General features: G+C 44.0%; 1 protein-coding gene across 3 annotated transcripts in view; it reads right to left on the reverse strand.

Moving 5' to 3' along the window:
• The window catches only part of WASF2 (WASP family member 2), a 40142-nt gene extending 14807 nt beyond the window's left edge, over nucleotides 1-25335 (reverse strand). Inside the window, exons 1-2 of one of the 3 annotated variants that reach the window (XM_032802995.2) lie at nucleotides 25208-25335; nucleotides 3053-3206 (exon numbers count right to left, since the gene is read on the reverse strand). In XM_032802995.2, the coding sequence (XP_032658886.1) occupies nucleotides 3053-3182 (130 nt within the window). In that variant the 5' untranslated portion in view covers nucleotides 3183-3206; nucleotides 25208-25335. Of the gene's footprint in view, nucleotides 1-3052; nucleotides 3207-4131; nucleotides 4397-6398; nucleotides 6667-25207 lie in introns of those variants that run through there. The other 2 variants (XM_032802998.2, XM_032802999.2) reach the window with 2 other exon arrangements.
• Between the last annotated feature and the right edge of the window lie 2660 nt (nucleotides 25336-27995).

Raw genomic sequence — 27995 nt, forward strand, 5'->3', positions numbered from 1 at the left:
TCCTCCCCTAGAATCTGCCCTTACCCTGTCTTGTGCAGAATCCTGCCTGTTTAAACATTTATGGCCAAGACTGTCAAAAACAGAAACCTGAAGTTAAGCTTCTAATAAGTGGCCTGATTTTCAAGAGCACCAAGCAGCCAATAGCTCCCCTTGAAGTCAGTGGGGGCTGTCAAGTGCTGGGCATTTTTGAAAAATCCCAGTCAGTCAGTCAGGAGCCTAAATAAAGATGTAACTTTAGAGTCCTTTATTTGAAAATCTTGGCTTTTAGCACAAGTCATATGGGTAAAATGGAAATTGCATTTCCAACAGCTGATTCCAGAAGGAAAGAGGGGGAAAAAACATCTAAGGCTATCATTCAAGGGCAGCTGTCTCCATAACATCTACGAACATGAGTAAAGACTCTGCACTCTGAAGCAATACCAAGCTCAAGCCCTTATCCCTGCAGTCATTTTATACCAGGGTGCTAAATCTCTGTGTCTGAGTCCTAGAACCTAGCCCCGTGGCTATGTTTTCTATGCAGGTTGCGCACAATGTGATTCTCCTCCCATCTGCCTCCCTTGGTATATGGGGTTTTAATACAGGGACACTACCATTGCCCTGCTGACACGTCTTGTGGGCTTCCCTGTGTTAACTCATAAGAAGATATTCATTCCCTCAGACACAGGAGTCAGACAGATCTTATTGTAACCAGCTTTCATGAAGCATCCTCTCTGTTCTACTTCCCCATAAGAGCAACTCACACATTTTACAAAGGATGCCACAATGAAAGGAGGGGGAAGATTCATTTATAATGTAATTTGACAGACATTACAGCAATAAACTCATGCAACAATGTTGTCATGTGTTTCCATTTTAACGGGATCTGGAACTCATTTCCGCATTTCACAAGGAAAAGACTACAGATGTTGGAAAAAACTGAACAGTTGTTAAGCAGTACACTTTAAATATACAAACACGGTTATGTGCACTGGTCTGTGTGTTTGGGTGTATATTTATTCCTCTAATTGCATAACTGTGTCAACACATGGTTACTGTATAGGATCCAGCACATGCTTTTGTATTTCATGCACATTTTTGGATGGGGGCAGAGATTAGTTTTCAGGGATTTAGCTGCCTGATTGATTTTACTTCAAGAGCAAAAATTACAGTCAAAATTATCTTTATCATGCACTGGCAGGAAGACAGACTGAATGATTTAATAGGTCTTTCCCATTTCTAGCTTCTCCGATTCCACAGAATTAACAGAAATGCACAGACTGCCTCTCCAAAGTGCTACCGACTGTCATAGTAACAAAGGGCAAACTCACTGGAATATGAATGCTGCACAAGTTTTATGTTTGTGTCTTTGTAAAGAGGTTGTGGTATACCAGGCATGGCTGATTATTCACTTGACAGGTCTGTTGTCACTTACTGAACTCTCTTCGGATTACTACAGTATTCAGCACATGAAAAAAATCGCATTATTCCCATTTTCATAATAAACGTACAGACAACTAGGAGAGGAGTTTGGTCATTTAATTTGGATCTCAACATTCTGCAGTAATTAGCCCAAAGACCATAGCACTTACAATTCTGTCTTCAACCCTGGGGATGCAAACAGGAGAAGATGCTCAATTTTATTTCCCTCCCTCCTCATTACCCTCAAATGCACAGTGATGCGCATGAGTGTCAATACGAACAGTCTGTCTCACATGAGCTTCCCCAACAGCACTCCTGGTTGTGTCTGTGATTGGTCCTCCTCACACCCCAGAGCGAGGCTCCCTTGGTACCCTCCTGATAAAGGAACCAGGCTGGGATTTGGCTTCCAGCACTTCAGTCTCTGTTCTAAGGGATAAGCAGAGGTGCTTTGAATATAGTGAAATGCACAAAGATGGTCTAAGCCTGAGGGATATCTCTGGTGCTCTGTCACACTAACCCACAGCATGCCTTTTGGATCTGGATCAGCTTACTCGCTGTATTTGGGATTTAAAGAGCTTTACCGTCCTCATTTCATGCACACAGGATGGATTTTAAGAGAACCCTTATGCTATGTGACCATCTCAGTAATCACATCTAACTATGGAACAGAGAGCGGCAATTGACAATGGATGGGTAGACTGGTCTTATCCATTACTGCACATTGATATTTTTAGCAACAGACTTAATGCAAGGCTTGTTGGTATCAGATGAGAACCTGGAGGCAGCACAGGGGTGTTAGTGATAGCAATGTGCTTTCACTACTGGAGAAACAGGAAAAATTGTGCCTGGAATCCGTTCACACTGCACAAGAGAAAGGGTCTATCTTGTGAAGGAAACAGAGATACATTGTTTAATTTCACTCTAGGACCTATAAGTATGAATCCATTTATCAAAGCATTTGCAGGTCTCATTTCAAGGCCAATGAGCAAAGGGGGGTTAATCTGAATCCAGAACATTTTAATGGAGAAAAAAGGACAATTCTTACTATTTATTCTTGTTATAAAGCTTGGGCCCATGTTTTCACTTTGCCTCTCATAACGCTGTCTGCCAACTCACTGGAGAGCCGAACCACCAGTGGTAACCATTTGTGCTGCTGTACCAGCATGCATGCCTGCAAACTCCATTATCTCAGAGGCAATTTTAGCCTGAATTGGGGACTTTCAGGCTTGCGGGGGCAAACAGGCCAGAATCTGTGTGCGCATTCTGATTACCTTTCCTTAAAAATTATCAATTGCAGATTTAAACACAGTTGAGCTACAATTAATAGTGCATGCATTTACAGGTGCTTTCTCTGACAAGGTACTGGCCTCTCTGAAAGCCTCCCATTTTACAGCCCTGAATTATGCTGCATCCTTCCATCCACAATTTTGCTGCAGCTCTTCCATTCCCCTCCTCTCCAATTTTCTTTTTGTTGAGGAGGAGGTGGGAGGAGGAGGACAGGAAATGAGCATTAGAGATTTCTTTGGGAAAATATTTTAGCATTACCCAGGGAAGGCAGATGGGGGAGAAATAGGAATACAAGAACAGAAAGGGAGCTAAATAAAGAGCACTAACGACTCCTGAGGGCAGCATGCAGGCTCGCAGTGGTACTCACTCAGGCTGCCCAGCTGTCGAATGACATTTGCCAGGGTGATGTTGGTCATGCATTCCAGCTCACTTCTAACACTAGGCAACGTCTGACGGCACAGGTGCCTTGGCTCAATGTTCCTCGTTACTAACGGCATGGTGGACCCGCTTCAGGCAGTGTTCTGAAAGATGAAAAACAACCCAAAAAAGAAACAGGAAAGGATTACTCACCCACAAATTCCAGGCACACCAGAGCCACAATGGTCATTTTCCTGCTCTGTAACAGCTTTATGTATAAGGCATCTTTTTCCCTCCGCATCCTTATAAAACTGGTTCCTTGAAAATAAAGATCCTACTGTTCTACAGCTTGCAGTGGAGAAGACAACCTGTTGGCTCAGGTGTACAGGCAACAAAGGAAAACTACCCATTTAAGCTGAGCAAGAGACTGTTTATATTACTGCTGTTCCTGCACCACCCTTCCCACTGATGCATCTGCACTGAACAGTCTCATTCCTTCACCAAATATTGCAGAACATTTAACGACAGCTACTGTGAACCTTTCCATAGAAATATTTTAACATGTCCATTTTCTAACCAAGAATGTTAACAGAAGTTAGCACGTCTATTATGTCAGATACACAGACATGTACACTCCAGCCCTCCTCACCAACAGCACAGAGAAGGCTCACATGAGACAACAGGAAGTTCTTGCAGCTGACCAGGAAACTTTCTGGTGACTGTTTCTCATCCTGCAAGCTGTGCCCTTCCCTTGTGGGAAATTCCCACATGGTCCAGTTTCTACCAACCCATTGTTTTAGAGTTAGTTTATCACCTTGGTAGCTTTATAAGGATTTGGGGAGGGGGGGCGGTAAAGCCCAATGCTGAAAAACATCAAAATTGATTTTACTACACACAGTGAGATGGAACTTCCAACCCCAACTTCCAGTTCTTCTAAAATTTACGGAACACAAAAGCTTCTGAAAGTTATTCTTCAGAAAATGGTTGCATGTGTGTCTGTTTCCTGCCCAGCACTTTATAATAGCAAAATCTCCGCTGCTTACATGCCTAACTGTTGAAGCAACCAATTAATTCTCTTATACCGCCTACCTGCAAAAGAGAAACAAAACTTCAACTCCTGAATAATGGAGCACAGCACAAGCAGTTCGATACATCTCCAAAATTTCTAACACGACAGCAAATATATCCCAACTTCTTGATTAATTTAAGAAGGAAAACAGTCTCTTGTAGGTCGGATGAGAAACAATGCTATAGAAACAGACGCCTCCCCTTGTGATGGACGAGCTGATCTGTTCAGGATGGGTGTAAAAATAAAACAGGAAGCGAAGAGCTTGGGGAACATGGCTTCCTGTCACCCACAGCAACAAACCAAGAACCATACAAAAAAAAAAAAATAATAATAATCAGCTGTTTGCACTTGACTCTGAGCCACCCTTTGATAGTCCGTGGCAGCTGGCAGCTTATCTTTGAGGTTCAGGAGTCCTTCCTGGATGCTTTTGTACCAGGATGTTAAAAAGAAGGAGTGGGTATCATCTCACCAATTACCTCACAAAACAGATTCTGAATTTCCAAATTTGGTTATGCAGAGGAGTTCAAGGTCTGGAGCACTGCAGAGTATGCCAGGTACAAGAATGCTATGTTACATTACCACCAAACTCCTTATAAACCAGTCGTTTAGTTCACTTGTCACTGTGAAACAGAAGGTTCCAAAAAACCTAATTAAAGCGATGTTGATGAGCCAAATCTAAAAACCAAGAAAAGCATGAAAATCTAACGGGCTGAATTCCCTCTTTCTCGGACCTCACTGTGGCTGGGTAATGTAAAGCAGCGGTTCTCAAAGCCAGTCCACCGCTTTTTCAGGGAAAGCCCTTGGCAGGCTGGGCCAGTTTGTTCACCTGCCGCATCCGCAGGGTCGACTGATTACGGCTCCCACTGGCCGCAGTTCACCACTCCAGGCCAATGGGGGCTGTGGAAAGCGGCACAGGCCGAAGGATGTGCTGGCTCCCTTCCGCAAGCCCCCATTGGCCTGAGCGGCGAACCACAACCATGGGAGCCGCAATCAGCCGAACCTGCGGACGCAGCAGAATGACACTGGCTCGCCCGCCAGGGCTTTCGCCTGAACAAGTGGCGGACTGGCTTGAGAACCACTGGTGTACAAGCCCATCAAATCGCTCAAGGACAAAGTGAGCTAAGGAAGGACTTCCAACCATTAATCTAAATTCCCTGGCATTTATGGACTAAAGTCAACCCTTCTAACTCTTTTGTCATGTTAGTTTTCGTGCTTTTACTAAGCCAGCGTTTCCCCGCTTCCCCTGACAGGCATCCATAACAACGAGCCACACCTGCAGCTCACATTATGGGCCTGTGAGCTTAGGTAGTAGGCTAACTTGCTCAGGTTTCTCCTGTTTCTCTGGCGACTGACTCATACAACACTGTTGCTTGCGCCCCACGAGCTATCTGTGGGCATTCCACCTGTGACGCTGAGGTCTATACGGTTTTATAAAAAATATGCTAATGACGAATATAATGTAACTGGAATATGCTTCATGCAGAAGGTCTATTGTAAGGTGTCATTACAAAGGCTTATAATCTACTGAGTTGGATCATCCTATGTTGTATAAACTGTACCACTCTTGTACCTGAAACTTAGAAATATAAACTATAACGGTGGCCCCTATTGTAATTAATGCCAAGTTGGCCATTAATGGATGAGTTTGGAGATGCTTGATGACTCCCATTAAACCAGACAATTGTCTGCCGATGGGGTGTTTTTATCTGACGTCTAGTCTCTGTACACCTGTGTTGCTGGCAAAGTGGCAATGATCACATGTCATAAATTCACATGACAAGACTTCATGCTCAGCCCTTGAACCTGGAATCCATCTTAAGCTGGTATCTTTCCATTCAGCAGAGAGGAAGGTGGGAACCACAGAGAGGGAAAAAAGGATTCCGGCCCTGTTGTCAAAAGATATATAGAGGGGTGGAACGACAAAGGGGGGAGGAGGAGAGGAATCCCTAGCTAACACCTGAGCGGAACAAGCTTACCAGGGGAACGAATTTGCCCAGGCCTGGAAGGGTCAGTCTGAGGAAAAACTTACTGAAGCATCTCTGAGGGTGAGATTATCTGTATTCAGTTTGATTAGACATAGATTTGCGCATTTTATTTTATTTTGCTTGGTGACTTACTTTGTTCTGTCTGTTACTACTTGGAACCACTTAAATCCGACTTTCTGTATTTAATAAAATCACTCTTTACTTATTAACTAACTCAGAGTATGTATTAATACCTGAGGGAGCAAACAGCTGTGCATATCTCTCTAGCAGTGTTATAGAGGGCCAACAATTTATGTGTTTACCCTGCATTTGGGTTTAGACCCCATTGGGAGTTGGGCATCTGGATCTTAAAGACACGCACACTTCTGTGAGCTGTTTTCAGGTAAACCTGCAACTTTGGGGCAAGTAATTCAGACCCTGGGTCTTTGTTGGAGCAGACGGGAGTGTCTGGCTCAGCAAGACAGGGTGCTGGAGTCCTGAGTTGGCAGGGAAAGCAGGGGGCAGTAGTAGTCTTGGCACATCAGGTGGCAGTTCCCAGGGGGTTTCTGTGATCAAACCTGTCACACCACCATCAGCAGAGAGTAAAACCTTCTGGGAAGTGGGGAAGCCATTGGAGGAGAGAGAGCAAGAAAAAATTAAAAACACAGGAAAGATACTGAGAAAAGAAGACCAAAGAGGACAGGAAAGAAAATGACACACACACCCCCACCCCCAAATAGCTGAAATCATGAAATTTATTATTTTAAAAATCCTTTGACACTGAAATTGACCAAAATGGACCTTGAATTTGGTAGGACTCCAGTTATGACACAGGAGGGATATGGGGGGAGGAGGGCACACTACTGCCAATCTAATGGGGGGCAGGGAAGGAACACTCCTCTTAGGAACCACTGGCTTAGAACTATGTTGGCTATGCCCCCCAGGAAATAAGGACTTGTCTACACAGTGTTGCTTACACCGCTTTGTTTGAAACTAAGGCAAACAGCAAACATCTGGCAAAAGTCACTGTTTACACTGGTACAGTCCACCTATGCTGGGGGGCTGGGAGAAGGGAGAGGGTGCAGCTGTCACTGGACCCCCCTGAGATGCCCTGGTCAGGTCAGGGCATGTGGGATGTGGTGGAGAGCCACCCAACTGCCCTTGCAGTAGCTGGAAGCTGCTGGGGAGGGGGGCAGTTAAAGAAGAATTCTCCTTCTCCCTTTTAGCAGGGACAGAGGATTCAGGGCTTCAGCTGTATCAGACAATTACTAGCCAGAGACAAGGCAGACATGATACTTGGGGCTTCTCAGCAGGGTCCACTGACAGGAGCTTTTAGTAATGGCTGAGCCCTCTCCCTTTTCCCAGCAGCTGTTGGAGTGGGTAGCTTCTCCATAGCACACTGCATTTAGACATCGAGGCCCCCCATATCTTGTAAGATTAGTCTCTGGGTAGAAGGTTTATCCCTCCACTTATTACATACCTTGTAAAATTTCCAAGCCCTATGAATAAGTGGATGGGAAGAAGAGAATCATGCAACTGATTAGACACAAAGAACAGTGTCCTGAATTTGAAAGAGATTTTGGGGGATGTATAAGCAGAGAGAGAAAAGATGAGGGGAAGGAGATAGAAAACAATGCTGAGAAAGGAAACTAGACATTAGAGCAGTTCAGACAACGCAAGTGTGAACAACAGCATGCACCGAAGTGATGCTCTGTAACATCCCCGTGTGGACGCTGTGGGCGTGAACTAAAAGGTGTCCAGTTTGCTTAACGTAGTCCTCTTTAACTCCCCACAGCTCCACACAGGAGAGTTACAGTGCAGCACTTTGGTGCGCATTGCTCTTCATGCGCCCATTGTTCAAAGTGCAGAGTAGTGTAGCCATACATAGACACACAAGGACAAATGCACCATGATCTAGGAGAAAAAAGAAAAGTAGTCAGTGAAGCCAGGAAGGAAAAGGTCTAGTAAAAGTAGGAGCCTGCTATTAAGTTTTATTCTTAAAAAAAATTAATTAACGAGAGCTGATTCACAATACGCCACAAATAAATACAGGACACAAAGGACAGTATACAACTACTTTATTCTTTTAAGTTGTAGGAACATGACAGAACAACTATCTTCCAACCTGGCTAGTACCACCAGTCATCAGGCTAGTAGGTGTCAGATACATGTTTCAAGCTGCGTGTGATATATGGATTTAGATATTTCTGCTCAAATCACATGAAATGACTCATGAAGCAGAGATGTGATAGCATCCTTGGAGAGCAGTCATATGGATTTGTTATTGAAAGTTTAGGCTTGGCTATGTTTAAATGCTGCATTTTTCAGTATATACATTACTGTACACCACCACAAGAATACTTTATGGATCTAAAGCACCCACACACTTCCTGTTGTGACATGGGGTGTGGCTAAGCACTCAAAGGGTGGCCTGTCACCTCCACAGAGGCAACACTTTCAAGTCAGAGACTGATACAGAATACTGGATAGGGAAAGGCAACCACACAGAATGACAGCACCACCCAGGTCAAGGACCCAAAGGCCAGTGCCGGAGCTGCTACTCATTGCTGACTCAAGCAACAGCATGACTTGGCAGTTTCACACTGCTGCTTGGTTGGGAAAGTTGTAAGCAGAATCACTGGAGCTATTTCTCTGCAGACGCAGGCAGACAACACTATCAGTTCAAGGGTTATCTTCACAACCACAATTAACAACTTTTTCAAATGAAAACTGAGATTCTTTAGAAACTGATGACTTAGTCCCTTTCACGAGAACTTCCCACTTGACAACCGTATTTTTTTTCAAGCCCTGGAAGAGGACACATGACTGGGATAACTTGGAAACATGATTTCAGAATTAACAATAGAAGTCTCTCCTCAGAGTTTGGAGTGAGGAGGAGACTACAGGCTGAACTACCCAATGGCCAGCCTTCTCTCCTCCTGCCTCTCCCATAGCTGTAAGTTCTATCACTTCCAACCAAACATTGCCCAGAATGTGTCATTTTCTTACTCCTTGCTGATATGTCTATTTACGCTTTTCTGAGTGCTCATCTCTTCTTCTTCAATTTCATCACCCAAGTTCTTCCTAAAAATCTGCTGAATGCTGCAACAGATCCTTTCATTCCAGGAAGCTCATACCACCACTCCTAGATTCCTAGCAGTCTTCCACCCAAAACTCACTATGCACTTGCTCCATATTATCCCTCATGTTACCTCCCCTTGCTTTCTTACTCCACACCCTCTGGTCTTAACAGCCTCCTGTTTCTCCACAGCTGGAGAGGTGCCTCCCTGTTGCTCACGGAGACAGGCTTACCTGGAACGCTAAACCCTAAGCCAGGGGTCGGCAACCTTTCAGAAGTAGTGGGCCGAGTCTCCATTTATTCACTCTAATTTAAGATTTGGCGTGCCAGTAATATATTTTAACATTTTTAGAAGGTCTCTTTCTATACGTCTATAATATATAACTAAACTATTGTTGTATGTCAAGTAAATAAGATTTTTTAAATGTTTAAGAAGCTTCATTTAAAATTAAATTAAAATGCAGAGCCCCCCGGACCAGTGGGCAGGACCTGGGCAGTGAGAGTGCTGCTGAAAATCAGCCTGTGTTCCGCCTTCGGCGCATGTGCCATAGGTTGCATACCCCTGCCCTAAGCAATCAGGGCTTCTCCTTGAATCTGTTTCTCTCTTTAGCACAAAATTATTCATCCCAAAACTTGCATCAAGGATACTACAAAAAGATAAGGTAAATTAACTAATTAATAGGACAGAAGACTGTACATGGAGAAATGCAACTCCTAATGCTGGTCTCTGCTTACCCACCACATGGAACAAAATTTAACTTGCGGTGAACATCCCACTACTAAGGCTTCTGGTCAGTTGGATATTACAACTATATTGGATACTATGGGTACTCAAATCCCGAAAACTGGGCTCTGCTACAGTGGATCCTACAGGAATCACAGAGTTCTGGATTGAATTCAAGGAGAACTGGTTTATTTGAAACAGCTTTCGGCAGTCTACAAGCCCTTTGGACAGAGCTGCACCCATATTCACCATTCTGAAAAACATGGCTGGAACACCAAACCCCACGAAATGGAACAACTGCTATGAATAATAAGGGAAATAGTTAATCCTGGGATGTCACTGTGTTGCTTCTTTATACTTGACAAAGACTATCTGCTTTCCTACATGAATTCTGTCAATGAGAAGAAATCACTGAAATCGAGACCAAAAGCTTCCCTATTGTGGAGTTGGGGTGGGGAAGAAATGCACCACCAACTGGCAACCAATTATTTGTTTTCTTTTCTTGTAAAGTGCTCAGATACCAGTCATCATGATGGTTAGGAGAAAGAAGAGAGTTTAAAAACAAAGGTCACATACGTCACCAACTTTGCTTACAAGATTTTGGGAGCTATTTTCTCACTGGTATTTGAATGACTAGCAGTGCATGAAAGGGAATTACCAATATAATTCCCTACAGTTAGTGCAAGAAGTGACTTTTTATATTAGAAACAGTCTGTGAGTAAATTTTAGCACCAGAAGTAATATCTGCCACAAAGTCTGGTGGAACAGCACCTGAGGTGGACATAGCACATGTTTTGGTATCTGCATTTTCAAGTGTGTTCAGGTCACTGATAACCCTCCCCCAGCAACCAAATTAAAGTTTCTGCAGTATTGATTGCTACAAATAATCCTTCCAAACACAAAGAGCATAGCAAAGAGGAACTGGCCTCCAACTAAGCTCCTCAAAGAGCAGCCTCTGAGAGTATTAGACACACCAGCAGGTTTGCGAATGAGAGGAAAGAGAGAAACAGATATGAATTTCCCATCAGTATGAAATGGGACGTAGTGGCCTGCCAATGCAGACTGACTATTTATTCTAGTGTCTGACAACTCTGCTTTAAATTTCAAGCTTCTCTCAGCACTTCCCTCATCAAGCTGTAATGGCCAGAGAAACTGGCTTTTGCACAATCTCAAAAGAGGACAAAGCAGCCAGACACACACGGAGAACAGGGAAAAAAACAGAAAAGTCAGCAGAAGCTTCTGCTGAGAACTCATGGCAATATCCAAGTGCATAATGTGGCCACAGAGAAGTGGCATGCAGTAATCAGAGATGCTGCTGTTACATTCTACCCCAAGAGAGGAGACCTACCTAGCAATCAGTACTGCATCTGAGCAATGGGGAGTGAAATTATAGAGCAAACTGCCATGTGATGCCACAAACTATTCCACTCCGCCAGCTGTAACAAGTATTCAGTCCCAAAAACATGTCAGATGCTCATCTGTCATTAGCTTCCAAGCCTGCCAGCAGCTGAACAAGAGTCAGCAGTGGAAGGCAGTTCCGGACTACTTTCTTTCACAGGGGTCTATTCTCCCCACAAGTCAGAGGATTTGTGTGGTTAAAACCCACATGCATAGGAAAAAACATTCCCTAACATCTCTTAGAGCTCATTAGGTACTGAAAGGTCAGTCCAGTCCTCCCCTTTGCCTGCCATTGCACAAAAAAATTCCCTGAAGCTGGAGCCACACTCACTTGAAGGTTTGCCCAATCAGGTAACTGACCTGAAGACGAGTGAACATCCATAAACACTAGGGCCCACCTCAATCACCAAATCTGGATGTTGATAAGAGGGATCCTGAAGCATTATGAAAGAGAGGCAGCACTGAAGGAGTAGGTCTAGGAAAACATAGGTTAAGGATACGCCTTGGAGACCCTAAAAATGTTGATCTGCTCCTAGAAACTTAAATGCAGTTGTAAGAGAAAAGTGAGTCCAGAAGTAGCATTGTGCTGATTGTCTCTCAAGGACTCCCTATCTAGTTTTCTCAATTTACAAGTGAGTTTTTCTTTTTTAAAAGCTGCCTGCCCTGCAAACCCACCATGGAATCTGAAAGCCAAGCTCTTCTTTTTTCTGGCTCATGCATCACCACACCACCACTCATTGCTTTCAAGGGGATTGCACAGGTGAGAGTCAGAATTTGGATCTTCATTTGGGACTTAGTTATCCATTCTGATGACGATGAGCAAGCCAGAAAAGAATCCAGCTCGCTCTCCCATAGCTGGGTTGGCACTATATGGTTAATGGGAATCGAATTGTGCGGAAGTGAACTAAAAGCAAGCCGATATGACCCAATACAAACAGGAAAATCGGTTGAGTGAAAAGCTGGCCTTTCTACACAGCCGTTTTTAGAGAAGAACTCTAATGTTTTCATCTGTTTTAACTGAAAAACAGGTTTTAAACAAAAATGGTCATCTGTATGAGACTTTATTGGTCCTTGACTAAGCACACACACAACTCACATATTTAAATAAAATTTTAGAATAGTAGTGACAAAATAAAGTCAATATAGTACAACTAAACCAATTGTCACAGATGTTTAAGTCTCAGAATACAGAACTACTGACACTATCTGCAGAAAATAAAGCTCAACAGTAGAAAGTTTCAGGTTCTTGGTACGTAGAGGTACACCAAAAAGAGATCCGCTACTTAAATACTGGAAGCTCTTTGCTGTTGCAGCTGCAGGGGAAATAGGTGGATTAGAAGCAGTGAAACATTCACTTGAGCTCTTGACTTTGCTTTTAAGGTTCACTAATTTTGACAAGGACCCAAGGTTACTAGTGACTCTGCTGCATAGAGCTGCTAGCTTCAAATATGCAAGTAAAGTTTAGATTATTCAAATAATCCAGAAGTATCATCTTAGATTCTGAGATATTACAATTACACATGGAGAAAGGATGGATAAGGGGATTGATAACAAGATACAATCTTTCATCTTAAGGTCTTTGATTCTCATTTGGCCCAGATCTGGATCTTAGATCATTAGCACCTGAAAGTTGTTAAATGAGTAGGTCTCAATCCTTTCCCAGTAGATGAGAATCCACAGCACAATTACCACGTCATTCAGCATCCTTGGCACTCTCAGGAGACAGAGCAGTGACTAAATGGGCCAGGGAGACAATTCCTCTTTGAGTCCAAGAGCAGGCCTCTCCAGATCGGGATTTAGATGCATTACCTGGGCATGACGGCAGCGTGGAGGATGCCTGCTCTGTCATTTTCCATGAAGAACCAGAGTTATGGATAAAATGTAAGATGTCTCCAGGGCTCTTAATCTAGCACTTTCTAACATCACTAAATTGACTTAAAATACATGTTTTCCAGTCAACAAATTTTCAATTGGCTTTCTGAATAACTGCTGCATTCCTAGCTGTGTCATACATTACCAAAAATATGCATCCAAGTCTCATGGCATTGCTATATGAATGCCTCCCCAAAGCTACAAGCCAAATTCTGCAAATGGTGCATGTCTGCTAAGTCAGGCATCACTCGCTACCTCATTCCAAAATTGAGGCAGTGCTAATAGCAATAGCATGTTTTCTTAGATTAGAGATTAGATTATTAGGGTTGGAAGGGACCTCAAGGGATCACCTAGACCAAACCCCTGCTCAAAGCAGGACCAATCCCCAAATGGGCCCCTCAAGGATTGAACTCACAAACTTGGGTTTAGCAGGCCAATGCTCAAACCACTGAGCTATCCTTCCCCCCTATCCTTCTTCCCCTCCCTCATGCTACCCTCCGCTAGCCACCAGAGGGGGGCGTGTGTTTGCTACCATAATAAAACATTCACCGGGCTCTTATGAAGCCTCCAATCTCACGCTGGTATATTTTCCTCATATTGTAGAACATTGTAACGGGTGTAAGCAGTTTTTTAAATGACTTATTCCTGAAGTCGAAGCACGTTTTGAGCCTCTTTTTCTGTCAACTGTTATACCTCACTTGCAACTGAGCCCAATAAACCTTCCCACCTATCCTTAAATATACATTACTCTTTCTAGCAGAGTTCCGAAACTATATTTTATTAGTGAAACAAAGAAGTAGCTCTAACCCTTTTCTGAATAGCTTAGCTGCTCTTTCAGTTTCAACTCACGCCTAGATAACTGTATCACAGCAGAGAGTGCCTCCACCCTTCTGCCACACTTGGGGAATACTAGAAAGATAAGTCTTTTCTTAATTATTAAATGTAAATAGCTCATTAAATATAATCCAATTACTTTAATTGTAAGAAAAGGAAGTAATTACAATATGTACATGTATTCTTGCCTGAAATGATTTAATATCTTAAATTAATCTTTCCAGCATTAATATTTTAAGTTAACCTTTGACATTAGAAAATATGAGGGAGTTGATGTCTTAAATGTTATTTTATGAATATCTGTGGGGATTTCAGTCATAAGCAATTTTAGAGGAAAGAGCTAATGATTTCTACATAGAGTCAAAATAAGATGTAGATCCCTTGCAATTACAAAAGGAACAGGATATGGTGTTTGAGGCAATAAAACATGTTTTATTTATTTAGAGAAGTCAAAAGTCAGAGATGGAAAAGAACTGTAAAGGGAGCCATTCAAAAACCCAGCATTTTGCTACTCTGCAGTAGGGCCCCAATCCTGAAAACATGCACGTGCTTGTTTACTAATGCAAGGAGTCCCACTGAATCTTTCTCCAGGCTAACAGTACACACGGGGTAAAAGGGCTGTAACTGGATGAGTTTACAACTTGAACCAGGCCAGTAAATAACAGGGATTCCATCACCTCCCTTGGGAGACTACTGTCTAAGTGAAAATCTCCCTCAGCAGGGAGTTCTAGCTTAGGTTTTGTACCAGCACCCAGCCCAACCTGTCCTTTGTTTATTCTCATTCCTACTCCTACCCACTGCACCATGCCAGACCATTCTTCCCTCACTTTGGTGTTCACACTTTTCAGATGCTCAATCCTTAACACCTGGTCAAGCTTTGTTTTGTTCTTTCCCCATCTATAGGAAGGCTAAGTAGTTATCAACCTCACGGATTTATATATTAGAACAAGCAGCAGAGAATCCTGTGGCATCTTAAAGACTAACAGACGTTTTGGAGCATGAGCTTTCGTGGATGAATACCCACTTCGTCAGATGATATTAGAACAGTATCTTCAGAATGGGGGGAGAAGTGGAGTTAGCCACCCTACACTCACCCAACAGTGACAGCTAGTTTAAAATAATGAAATGCACCATACAAGAGCTCCTTACAATCAAAAGCTCATCTCTCTCACCAACAGAAGTTGGTCCAATAAAAGTTATTACCTCACCCACCTTGTCTCTCAAATACACTGGGCACATTTAGATTAGATCACAATTACAAGGAGACTGTCATAGTCAGACAACCCAAAGAGATTTAGAAAGCAATAAATTAGTAATAGGTTTGGCAGAATTCAATTTTTAATTTTGACAGATACCTATGTTTATTTTTAAGCATTTTTGAATGTATCCATTTACATTTTTACAGTTGCAGGAAATTGGGGGTCAGAGTTATTTAGTGACAGTGGCCATTGGAATGTAGAAGTTTTATAACATCACATGTCAAGTAAATATCCTTAAATCAGTCTCTAATAAGTCATCAAGCAGCATTTTTCTTACTTTGCCTATCTGCAAATTTCGATGATCATCCATGGAAATATTTCTTCATGGGTTTGTGTATGGTGAAACTGATACTGATTGACATTCACCAATAAAAATCTAATCTTCCCAAGCCTAGTGACAGTGCAGCAACCATTACGTGCTCAGTAATCTCACTCTCAAGCCTGGACATCAGAACTGTTTATTGTGAAAGGCAGTGATGGGATGCTGGGCAGGATACCAGGGTAAAGGTTTCTTTACTCTTTTTGTAAAGAGCCTAATCTCTTTAGCAGCCAGAAGAGAACGCTAGAAGAAATCAGGATTTAACCCCTTCTCCACTGGACAACAGTGCCTACAGACCTTGTATGATTCAGCAGCAGCCAGACTGAGGCCTTGTCCTCACTACATTAAAAAGTTCACTCAAGTCAAAATCCAAGGCAAAGCAGTTTGTAGTTTTCACATGACTTTGCAAATCAAGTTGACTAGTCTGTAACTCAACCTCACCAACTACGAACTGCCTTGTCTTCTCTTGAGTTAAGAGCACACGTTTTTCTGTAGGGAAGGCAAGGCCTGAAGTAGAAGAGGGCAGTCTCCTGCTTAAGCTGCTGGCAGGGTATTCTCAATAAAGAGACCTTGATTCCGGAAATCATTTTCTCCCTTGGCCTTCCAGAGACTAGATTTAATGGAATTTAGAGCATGTTAGCAAGACCCCAGTTGTTTTAACCAGGCTCTCTTTATTTGGGAAGATGGGCAAATGTTGATTAGGATTTAGTAGTAGATGACTGTGGAATCGTCTGCAGGCAATGGGACAATTTTTTTTTTTGTTTTAACTGTAATTTAATTTTTATATGTGCTGAAACTGTCAACTTGGACACTTAAGATATTTAAATAAAGCGCAGCTCTCTGCTCTGAGCTCTGCACCATTAAAAAAATAGTTCGGACTCTTAAGGGTAAAGTGTTTGAAACCATGAAAATATCAGTTCTGTGAAATCATGAAGAGAGAATAGATTGTATTAGAGCTGTTACTGATCCAGGTCTTTAGATACAAGATGCTCATGGTTCACCACATGTTCCAGCATTTAAAGCTCCTTTATGAAAACCTCTCGTGTAAAGCCAGACCCTAGAAGCAACGACACAAGACTGAATTCTCAATAGAGACCAAAATACGACTTTGTACAAATCGGTTGATTACATGTTTTATAATTTAGCCTCTAAAGGGGAAGTGGTCAGTTCTTTTATGATGTCCGAGACAGAAGATAAAGCTGTATTTATAGTTACAGTGTCTTTCTCCAGCAGAGGCTCAGACCAGATGCTGCTAGTATTGAAAGGACAGGATTTGGGGGGCAGGGGTGTAGTTCTCTCTTCTATTTGCAGCTGTAAGATCAAAGGAATAAAGAATGTGGGTTTTCCCTTACTGTGCACAAAAGCAGGGTGCGTGCAAAGGACTCTCACTTGTGCTCTGGCAGCCCAGCAACTCACAACACTATTTGCTCACCTAGGGGTAGTCGTGGAACTTTCACCCATTCATTCAACCCGGGTTGCCGTTTCTCCTCCCTACCAATTAAGTCCTATTTTTTGCACTCCATGCATGAATTGCAGCTATACCAATCCATCAGACATTGTGGCTGATAGCCTCCTCTGAATGCCACTTAAAGCCTCCCGGTGAAGAGCTGGCTGAAAGCAAAGCATCACTCATTCCTCCAAGCAAAAGAAAGGAACTTAGCTACACAGAGACTTGAAGCAAGACTCTAAAAAAAGAAGAAAAAAGGAAGGCTCTGAAAGAGGAACTAGGAGAAATGAAACACACACTGTCCTGTTCCGGTAATATTATAGGCCAACAAATGCTTAGCAAAACTATACTGCATGTGAACAATTAATGCAAATCTGCTGTGAAAAAAAGTGACATCAACCCACTGGCTGTCACATATTCCTATTAGAAATTCTAAACAGTCCAGTCATGGAGGAGTCAGGACCAAAATACTATTGTGTTTTTCCACTACACAGTATCTTAGCAGGATAGGATGGGGGCAGGAAATACTGTTCTCCCTCCAGCACATGCCTTCTATCTAGGTACTTGGAGCATGCTCACCTAAGTCACCTTCACCAATGGAGCTTTTTCCAGGCTCACAAAGAGGCACAGCTCATCCTTCCCATAACAATCTCTCTCATCTTGCTTTACAAAAAGGAAGGTAAGAACCATTCATCCACCTCTACAGAAGGGGAAACTGGGGCGCAGAACAGTTAAGTGACTTGTCTGAATCATATGGCGTGTTAGTGGCTGAGCTGCACCCAGAACCTTGGTTCCAGGCCTATGCCCTAGTCATCTGTCCTGAAATAAGCACATTTCCACCACAAGTCAATTTGTACTGGAAAAAAAAGGAAGATCTTCATTTCATGAAGGAATTGTTCAAACAGGTACACTGCAATCCAGCAGGGAAATAACATGTTTTCCCACACTAAAGCAGGCCTTTTCAAGAAGAAAAGTATCTATCTATATCAAACAGCATAAAATAGAAGAAAAAGAGCAACTATAGCTAAATGTTTTCCAATGAAAACCAAATAAAGCAAAGCTCATTTATATTCTTACAGCAACTTTAAGAATTGATTCACTTTAGCAAGAAACTCCTTTATACATGTTCCATCTCATTCTCTATTGTGTGCTATCTCGAAGAGTGATAGAGGATAACCTTCAAAATAACAGGTCACACATGATCTCAGAACAACAGTCTAGTAGGTGGCCTCAGGGCAGATCTCACATACAGAAGGGGCAGAACAATGTAGGCCTTCAGTAACGAAGCAATCATTTATAAGCACCTTTTATCTGTTTATCTCCAAGAGCTTTACAATGCTATGTAAGTCACTACTAATCTTGAACACAGGTTCAAGGATTTTGAGTTAAAAATAAGACTGCACAGAATTGCAGGAAGGACTGCACAGAATTCCAGAGAGGAATGGTATAGGTTACACCCCAACTTATTTGCAGAAGCAGCAATGCAAGTGGAGATGGAGGGTGTAGCACAAAACCACCCAGGCCACCCAAGTGGAGAGTTAACAAATCACTTGGACCTAAATCCCCTATGTGAGAGATGTGATATCATTGAATATGCTCAACCACAGCCAATCAGAAAGCAGGGATAACTGACTAACAAGCATAAGAAAAAAAATGTCAAGAAGAGCAAAAGTTTTTTGTGAGTCAATGTCTGCTCTCTCTGTCCTCCAGGACTAACTGCATCCAACCCCAAAGCATCCTCTTCCTGTAAGGGCATGCACCAGGCCTCCTCTGAAAATGGGCGAGATGCTATCGATCAGGGAGGGAAGTTCCAGGTCACTTGCAGATGTCAAAGCGAAGTTAGAAGTACCTTCCAGACCAGGGGGAGTCTAGGTGTGGGAAGTGTGGCCTAAAGTACAGAATACTGGATTGGGCTCAGGAGACCTGGGATCTATTCCTGGATTTTGCACTGACATGCTGGGTGAACCTGGAAAAGTCACTCTACTGCCCCATGCCTCAGTTTCTCCATTCGTAAAAAAGGCAATTATGATAATCTCCTTTGTAAAGCACTTCGAGATCTACTGATGAAAAGCACTATATACAAAGAACTAGGTGTTATTAGGTTCATCTTGCATATCTGAAAAAATAAAATACCAGTTTCTGTTACCTACCCTAATATTAGCAAAGACTCCAGAGTCTCTTACAGAAAACCCCCTCAGCAAATTCCACAGTTAGGATATGCACGGGGAAAGTCTGTGCTCCAATGCCTTAATCAATGGCCTTCACTACAATTTCAAGAATTAGAAGTGGGACCTTGGAACTACTTTTTAGCTTTATTACTATAAATGTGAGTTTTGCATTTGTGTGGGGTTAACACTATGTGCAGCCTATGGACTGTGCATCTGAACAAAACACAGCCCAAGCTCATATTTCAGCTTTTCTGGGAGGAGAAAAAAGGGAGAGTACTCTCACTCTCCACTCCACCCACCAAAGAAAAAAAACTAGAAAGTTCCCAAAGTAATAAAAATCTTGTCTAAATCTGGGTGAGGCCACCATCCTGTAAACATCTACACAAAGCCCTCATGAGCCTCCCCATATGCTATCATACGTAGGAGACTCGATATAGCCACTCCCAAAAGAGAGAAAATACAGTGTGCAATTTTTTTCTTTATCACACAAGAGTTGCAGTGAGAGGAAGTGAACTTCACTAGGGTAGTTCTGTTCTGAGCACTCATTTGCTTATGAACCAACAGCTCCTACATAGAACTTTTACTATTCAGTTTTCACCAAAATATCTATCTAGGCACTTACAAAGTGCATGCTGTGGTGTCCAAGACACTGATCCTGCAAATATTTATTATTAGGCACGGTATTGCTCACAGTACTAAGCACTACTAAATAAAAGGTACTGCTCAGGGTAGTAAGCACCATGCCCTAAGCACCTACTCTCCTGGAGAACAGCTGCATTTTGTCCATATAACTAAAGATTTAAGGCAAACGGGCCAAAGACTTGCACAGATGTTATGTGCAAAAGGCAAAAATATTAGGCCTTTGGTGTGTCATGCTATTCTCCCCACCCCCACCCCCACCAAAAAGTTAGGTGTAGTTCTCAGACTTGCTATTTGAGGGACAAGCTACAGATTTTACCTCTAGTTTTTCTCCTGTGTGGTTTGCATACCTAGAGCATTCTCACAGGCACTACACAAGACAAAATAAATGCTGAGCCTTTGGCCAGAGCATATCTTCAGCCAGTTTTAGCCCTCAAGAAAACACCTTCACTTTCAGCACTCTTATGTACAGAGACACCAGAAAGTATAAAAACTTTAACCTGAACCATGCAAACAAAAGACAGGAAAACACTTATAAGATCTTTCTCGTCCATTCACTTTCTGGTCTGTGCAGGACTGTTCCTTACCTAGTGTTCCACTGTATTTTGCCCAGTCCTCAGTACCTGTGTTACGTCTAATTAAAAACACAACGGAAACCTTAGTTTGAAAGAATAAGATATGAAACGGAGTCCAAAAGGCCCATTTGAAAAGGGTAGTAGGACGATTAAAGTCAAACCTTTTATGTTGTGAATCTGCCTATTGTACAAGAAGCTGTCAAACAAAACCTTACCTAACTTTTGTGGCAGGACTAACCCCAATGGATTTCCCCTGTTTTTCTCCCTGGGATTTGGGTGAGGGGTCAACAGAGCTGGACTCACTGACATAACTGGATTTAAACAGTGCAAACTTCAGAGGACTTAACCTACTCACTCACCCGCACCACACATCTACCTAAGCTTTGAATGAATGGATGAATTCCATCTAAACCAAGCCCTGAAGAATCAGTCACATTTAAAATATACCAGAAACCTGGTTTAGTGTTTATACCTAAGATTTTTTTAAATGATATTTGTCAAGAAATGAATCATTGATCACAAGAAGTGTTCTGAACTGTAAGCTTAAAACTATACTGTTTATCTATCTGGTATGCAATGCAATTCCTAGTGAATTTAGTATAACAGAATGTTATCAGTAACTCATTTCTACAGTCTCCAATAGTGACAGCTCTCCATCTCTTGACAGTTCCATGTCTCTTTCCCTTACTAAGGGCATGTCTACACTACAAACTTAAATTGACTTAAGTTTGCAGTGTAAAGTCAACATACAGCCATCATAGTAATTAAGTCAGCTGCGCATGTCCACACGCTCCTTGTGACAGTGAAGTGCGTCCTCACGAGCAGCAATTGCATCACTGTAGAGAGCAGTGCACTGTGGGTAGCTATCCCATAATACAACTCGCCAGTCACTAGTTTGTTTTATTTTTAAATGTAGCATTCCACAGAAAGTAGCACATTTTGTATTAGTTCTACTGCCTGTAGCAGAGGTGGGCAAACTACGGCCCGGGGCCACATCCGGCCCTTCAGACATTTTAATATGGCCCTTGAGCTCCTGACGGGGAGTGAGCTCCAGGGCTTGTGACTCCACACAGCTTCCGGAAGCAGCAGAATGTCCCCCCTCCTGTCCCTACATGTAGGGGCAGCCAGGGGGCTCTGCACACTGCCCCAAGCACCACCTCCGCAGCTCCCATTGGCCAGGAAGCACAGCCAATGGGAGCTGCAGGGGCAGCGCCTGCGGACAGGGCAGCGCACAGAGCCACCTGGCCATGCCTCCACATAGGAGCCGGAGAGGGCACATGCTGCTGCTTCTGGGAGCTTCTTGAGGTAAGTGCATCCAGAGCCTGCACCCCTGACCCCCTCCCATGCCCCAACCCCCTGCCTCACCCGAAAGCCCCCTCCCACACTGCCAGCCAGAGCCCTCACCCCTCCCACACTCCAACCCCCAATTTTGTGAGCATTCATGGCCCACCATACAATTCCATATTCAGATGTGGTCCTCGGGCCAAAAAGTTTGCCCACCCGTGGCCTATACCCTGCCTTATTCCAGCTGTCTACAATTCTAATTCTCTCATCTCTTTCCATTATTATGGGTTGTATTATACACACTTGCAGAAATTAAGGCTTGAAAAATTCATCAGAAATCTACTAGGCAAAACCAAAATGAAAGGGAGGTGGAAGTCCACCAGACTGGTAAATGGACAACACAGCTGAGTTGTCGGTTTCACTGCTGCTCACAGGATTCTACAGAAAAATAGTGAACCAGCCATGGTCTTGTTAAGAAGTACTAGAACAGGGGGTCAGCAATCTTTCAGAAGTGGTGTACCGAGTCCTCATTTATTTACTCTAATTTAAGATTTCGCATGCCAGTAATACATTTTAACATTTTTAGAAGGTCTCTTTCTACAAGTCTATAATATATATTTAAACTATTGTTGTATGTAAAGTAAATAAGGTTTTAAAAATGTTTAAGAAGCTTCATTTAAAATTAAATTAAAATGCAGACCCTCTCGGACCAGTAGCCAGGACCCGACGCAGTGTGAAAACCACTGAAAATCAGCTCGCGTGCCGCCTTTGGCACACGTGCCATAGATTGTCTACTGCTGTACTAGAACCATCTGTTTGCAAACTCAGGAAGTGGACAATAAAAACGTTGACATTCAGTTCATCTTTGGAAGGTTCTCTCTTTGGAACCCACCTCCATTCAGTGTGGCACTTTGTCCCCACCAAGCACTGGCTAGGCTACATATTGAGGCTGATGATCCTGCTACAGCTTTGGCTTAGAGGGTCTTTTAGCTCAAGTAGTAGAGGCTCATGTTTTAAGATCCAGAGGTCAATCCTTGCTGCTGACAACCCACCCAGGGGAGTGGCATTGCAAATGATGGTTTGCATGAGAATTTGAACTGGGTGAACTTGTTGTAAAGCTTGGGAGGAGCTTCCCCTAATCAGGGTTTTATATTTTTAACTTAAAAAAATGTAAAAGCATCAATTCTGCAGCTGTGTCTGGCCTACCTTCACCAGCCACATACAGCTTTGCACTTACTCATGAGTCAGTGAATGGATTTTCAAAGTCATGCTATTATCGTCTATTTTTAAAATTTGTAAATATTATGTAAGTCTGTAAAAGATTTCAGCAATGCATTTTTACAAGAGGCCAGATATAAATTTTAACCAAAATATAAAACAAAAACCCACACAAGAATCAAAATAAAAGAAACTGATACAGAAATTCTACTGAACAGCAAGTCACAACAATGGACATTTTCCTTCCAGTGGCTTTTAATAGGAACCAGCTCTGCAGCCATGTAGAGCTGGTGCAAGAAATCCATGGCTATTTTCCTTCCTCATTAGACAACTGGTTTGCATGTGGGTGCACTCTGTTCCTCATAAAGCAACACAGCTTGTCTCAGTTCTACTGGAAAGCGCCACCCTCATTTTTTGCTGGACTCCCATCTTTTTCTTCTCACAGAACTGTGCACTCTTCTGGGTGCTTTACAAATATAAGGATCACAGGGGATTTAAAAACTATAGTGCCATCTACACTAGGCATGTTTTCTAAGAGTTCCCCACCATTGACAGTGATCAGCTCTGCTCCACTCATGTTTGCAGTGCTGGATGCCATAAAGTAGACAGGTTTCAGTGCTAGCCATGTTAGTCTGTATCAACAAAAAAAAAACAAAAACAAAAAACAAAAAAACCATGAGGAGTCCTTGTGGCACCTCAGAGACTAACAAATTTATTTGGATATCAACTTTCGTTGTCTTATGTACATCTGATGAAGTGGGTTCCAGCACACGAAAGCTTATGTTCAAATAAATTTGTTAGTCTCTAAGGTGCCACAAGGACTCGTCGTGTGTTTTTGTTTGTTTGTTTGTTTTTTAAAGTAGACAAGCTGGCAACATTTTTAACACCACATTGATCAGATCTGCTCTTAGAATTATACAACATGATATTAAGAATGCCGATTGCTCCATCTGTGCTAGGACTTCCAGTGTTGCTAACGCAGAGAGAAATTGAACGATCAGTGTTGGCACCCATGAAAACTTTTAGAAAATGTCCTTATTTTAGACAGGGCCTTTAGGCCAAATTGTGACTAATATAGTGAACTGTTGCAATTGCCATGCTCCAAAAGGTAAAATACTGTTCATATCCTGAAGCAGCAGCTTTAGTGCAGGCCTACATGCTAATTCAGAACAACCTGAAGAATATCCCCAGGCATTCTGTTCCCCTGGAAAGGGGAACTAAACTGTATAGAGGTTACAGCTAGTCAGCTACATCCTCCTAAGTCTCCTCTCATAGAGGTCCTGAGGAATCAGTATTGAAAACATTTTCCACCATGCACTGCAGCAAACACAGGGTCATACCCCAATCTGTTTCAAGCAGTAGCTGTATATCACACAGTACACCACTAATTGGGAGTATATTTGTACAGTCTCACACCCATGCATATGTGTGGGACAGGGAAAGAAGGGAGAAGAATCAATTCTTCCACCACCAAAATACAGCCACCTCTGGGGTGAGAAGGCAGCAAATCAGGCAGATAACAGTTTCATACCAATACTCCACAATTCCACTCACAAAAAAACCTCGCACCAACAAAAACAGCCAGCCGCACAAACAGGCAAACTTTCCCCACAAGCAAGCAGGCACATTCACAAGTTTTGCGAGCACCTTGAAAGGGGGCTCTTTGAAAACCCAGCAGCAAAGCATAGCACAAGCCTGCAAAGAAAAGGAAAAAAAAAGACAAAAAACACTTCCACCCAAGCCATAAAAACAAAACCCCAAATCCGTTCCCAGACCTTCCATCTACTTTAAGGTGCTGTGTAAAACCCATCACCCCATTATCTAAGCACTTCCCATGCAAATCAGATCTACACAGCAGGGACCCTAAGGGGCTTCTGCTCTTTGCCCTGCCCTGGTCATAGGGCAAGACAGCAAAGTCCTTTAAAAGCTTGGCAGCTCTGCCCGCCCCCACCCCGGCACAGGGCTGCCCCCCCCACCCCGGCACAGGGCTGCCCCCATAGGCGCCCAAGAACGTGGCAGCCACTTCTAGGGAGACTCTGTGAAAGTGTCGCCCCAAGGCGGGGGGGGGAGCCAGGCTCCCCCCTCGGAGCGGGCAGGCCGCGCCCGCACCCCCCGACCAGGCCGAGGGGTGGGGGAGGAGAACGGGCCCTAGGGAGGCTCCGGCTGGGCAGCGGCACCCAGGGCTCACTATGTGGCAGGAAGCAGGGCCCGCCCCACCCGCTCGGCTCCCTATTTGGCAGGGGCCTGGCTGCTGCCCCCAGGCCAAAGGGCCGGCTGGGGACATGGTCGTCGCTGCCTACGCGCCCGCTCACTCACCCCGCTAAGCGGCCTCGCTTTCTTCGCCGGCTCCTTCCACTCAGCACCACCGGGGCGGGCCGCCCCTACCGTCCATCCGCCATTCCACAACTCCCCCCCAGCCCTGACTGAAACTCGCCCCGCCTCCCCAACCGCCGGTCCGCGGCCCAATTGGCTCCCCACCTCGGCCCTCTGGCAGCTGATTGGTTCTCCCGCAACGCCCGTCAATCTTGTTACGCAATTTGCGTACGCCCCCTACACAGCAGAAGGACCCCACCCAAGTAAGCCCCGCAAAGAGAGTCAACAAGGTGGAACGTGCCATATGAGCGCTGGGGGGGACACACACACACCATTGGATTAAACTGAACAAGATTTCCTGAAGGTCAATCAAATGTTTTGAATTAATATGACACTTCAAAGATATTCCACGGTGATTAAAAGCGATCGGAAAAGATTGGGCTTCCTGATTATTTTGCGAAACGTTTGGCCCTCCCCTTCCTGGACTCCCCCTCCTATTACTGCACTTGGTCTTTGCCCTTCTTCTCTATGGTGTGAGGCCCTCCAAGGAAGGTTCCACCACGGGGGTGGGGGGGTGTCACACCAGCGGGACTGGCCAGTTTGAGAAATGGAAAGGGGGAGGTGGGAGTAGGAGATTCCAACAGGGGGCAGGAACTTAGAGAGGGCAGAGGAGGGGGAAGGGCAGGAGTGTAGCAGTGGGTAAACTGAGGCCACGTCTCATTGGGGGAATATTTAGGTTAGGTTAGTTTACCCACTTCATTTTTCTCACACTACACCACCGATGGGGAGGACAGGGACAGATGGAGGATGGCAAAGGCTGGGAATGGGTGCTGCCCTGTGTGGGAGCCTCCCTTCTGCCCACGGCCTGGTGAGGGCCCTGCAGATGGAGAGGGCGATGGCCTGGGCTGAGATAGGGCCCAGTCAGAGATGGGGAGGACAAGGGAGACTGTCTTGATGAGGAGATCCTGGGCAGAAGTAGCAAGGGGAAGGGGCTGGCAGAGATGATGGATCAGGAGGTGACCCTGGCAGAGATGGGGAGGGCCCTACAATACGTGGCGAGGAAGCAGGAAGCGCTGGGGGGCAGGCCCTCCAAAAAATGGAGGAGGACCTGCGGGAGCTAGAGAGGGTTTAGAAGAAGACAGACGTGGTGGTAATCGGGATGGCCATACAAGAGAGGGAAAGGAGCTCGCCTCTGGCACAAATAGAGATGGCCCTCCAGGGAGTGTGGGGGTGGTAGGGTGACCAGACAGCACGTGTGAAAAATCAGGATGGGGGTGGGGAGTAATAGGAGCCTATACAAGAAAAAGACCCAAAAATTGGGACTGTCCCTATAAAATCAGGACATCTGGTCACCCTAGGGGGTGGCAGGGAAGGAGTTACAAGAATTAGAGGAAACCCTGGTGGAAGGGGGAATGCAGGGAATGCCATAAAGGAGGAGGCCTGGTGATGATGAGACAGGCCATGGCAAAGATAGAGAGGAGCCTGCAGGATTTTGGGAGAGCTGAGATAGTCACGGGGAAGGCTGGGAAGGTGACAGCTTTAGTTTGGTTTCAGAGTAGCAGCCGTGTTAGTCTGTATCCGCAAAAAGAACATGAGTACTTGTGGCTCCTTAGAGACTAACAAATTTATTTCAGCATGAGCTTTCGTGAGCTACAGCTCACTTCTTCAGATGCACAGAATGGAACAGCTTTAATTTGGTGGCAATCTGCCTCCTCCATCACCCTCCCCCGGGGGAGCTTGCTCCAGCTCCCTCCCACGGGGCTGTGCTGTGGAAGACCAGGGATATGGAGTTAAGGAGAGTTTAGGTTGTGTTGCTACTAAACAGAAAAAATGTCAGGAAACAGAAATATTTTGTAGAGGAAAGGAAGCCATTTTTAAAATGACATTCTTGTATGCAGGTGGCATGGTGCGTCCCGTATCCACAGCGACCAGGTGTTTGGGGAGCTCTCTAAATGCTGCATTATTGGCATTTCTTTTTGGGGTGCGAGGCAAAACTTTTGGTTAAACCAGTTTGGAGACCCCAGCTTGACAGACCCAAATCCTGTAGTATTTGGATTGTGCAAAGAAACTCGAAACAAGTGATCTAGTCCAGCTTTTGGCCCCGGTCCTGCAGGCTGATCCATGTGGATGAAGCCATGTTGACTTCAAGCCAGTTTGCTTGCAGGCACAGAGGTCTGTCTGTGTGCATCTGATAGCAGGATTGGGGGCTTAGTCTCAGCTTCTAGCAGTTTTTATTTCATTGGTGTCGGGAGATTTTCTCTCTCCAGTAAGGCCCAGGAATTCATTTGTAATACTCCGCTAGTGGCAGAGGCAGCAAAGTCAAGTTTGGCATCCTCTGGAAAGAACTAAATGAATCACCTGATTATAATATAATCTGGGGGTTGGGAAAAAAACAATTTATACGGTAAAGTGTTACTAATATAAGAACTGAAAGGAAGTAGAAAACATAAGTAAACTGTAAGCCTTACAGAAGCAGATATGTTCACAGGTCCCAACCCTGCAAAGACTTATGCATGGTCATCTTTTCACACATGAGCAATCCCCATAGAGCCAGTGGGCATAAGTCATTGAAGAATCGAGGTCTGCATGGAGGAACCACCGAACTGGGATGCAGGAGGCCTGGGATTCTATTCCCATGCTGCCACTGGCTGCTGGGAGGCCTTGAGCAAGTCACTGCTTCTCCCTGTGCCTCCCCTTCGCCCCCTCCATCTGTCAAATAGGGACAATGATATTGATGGCGTTGGCAAAGCACTTTGGAGGAGCGTTGGCAAAGCACTTTTTGAAGGAGGCA

The sequence above is a fragment of the Chelonoidis abingdonii genome, chromosome 25, assembly GCF_003597395.2.
Source record: "Chelonoidis abingdonii isolate Lonesome George chromosome 25, CheloAbing_2.0, whole genome shotgun sequence".
Classification (NCBI taxonomy): domain Eukaryota; kingdom Metazoa; phylum Chordata; order Testudines; family Testudinidae; genus Chelonoidis; species Chelonoidis abingdonii.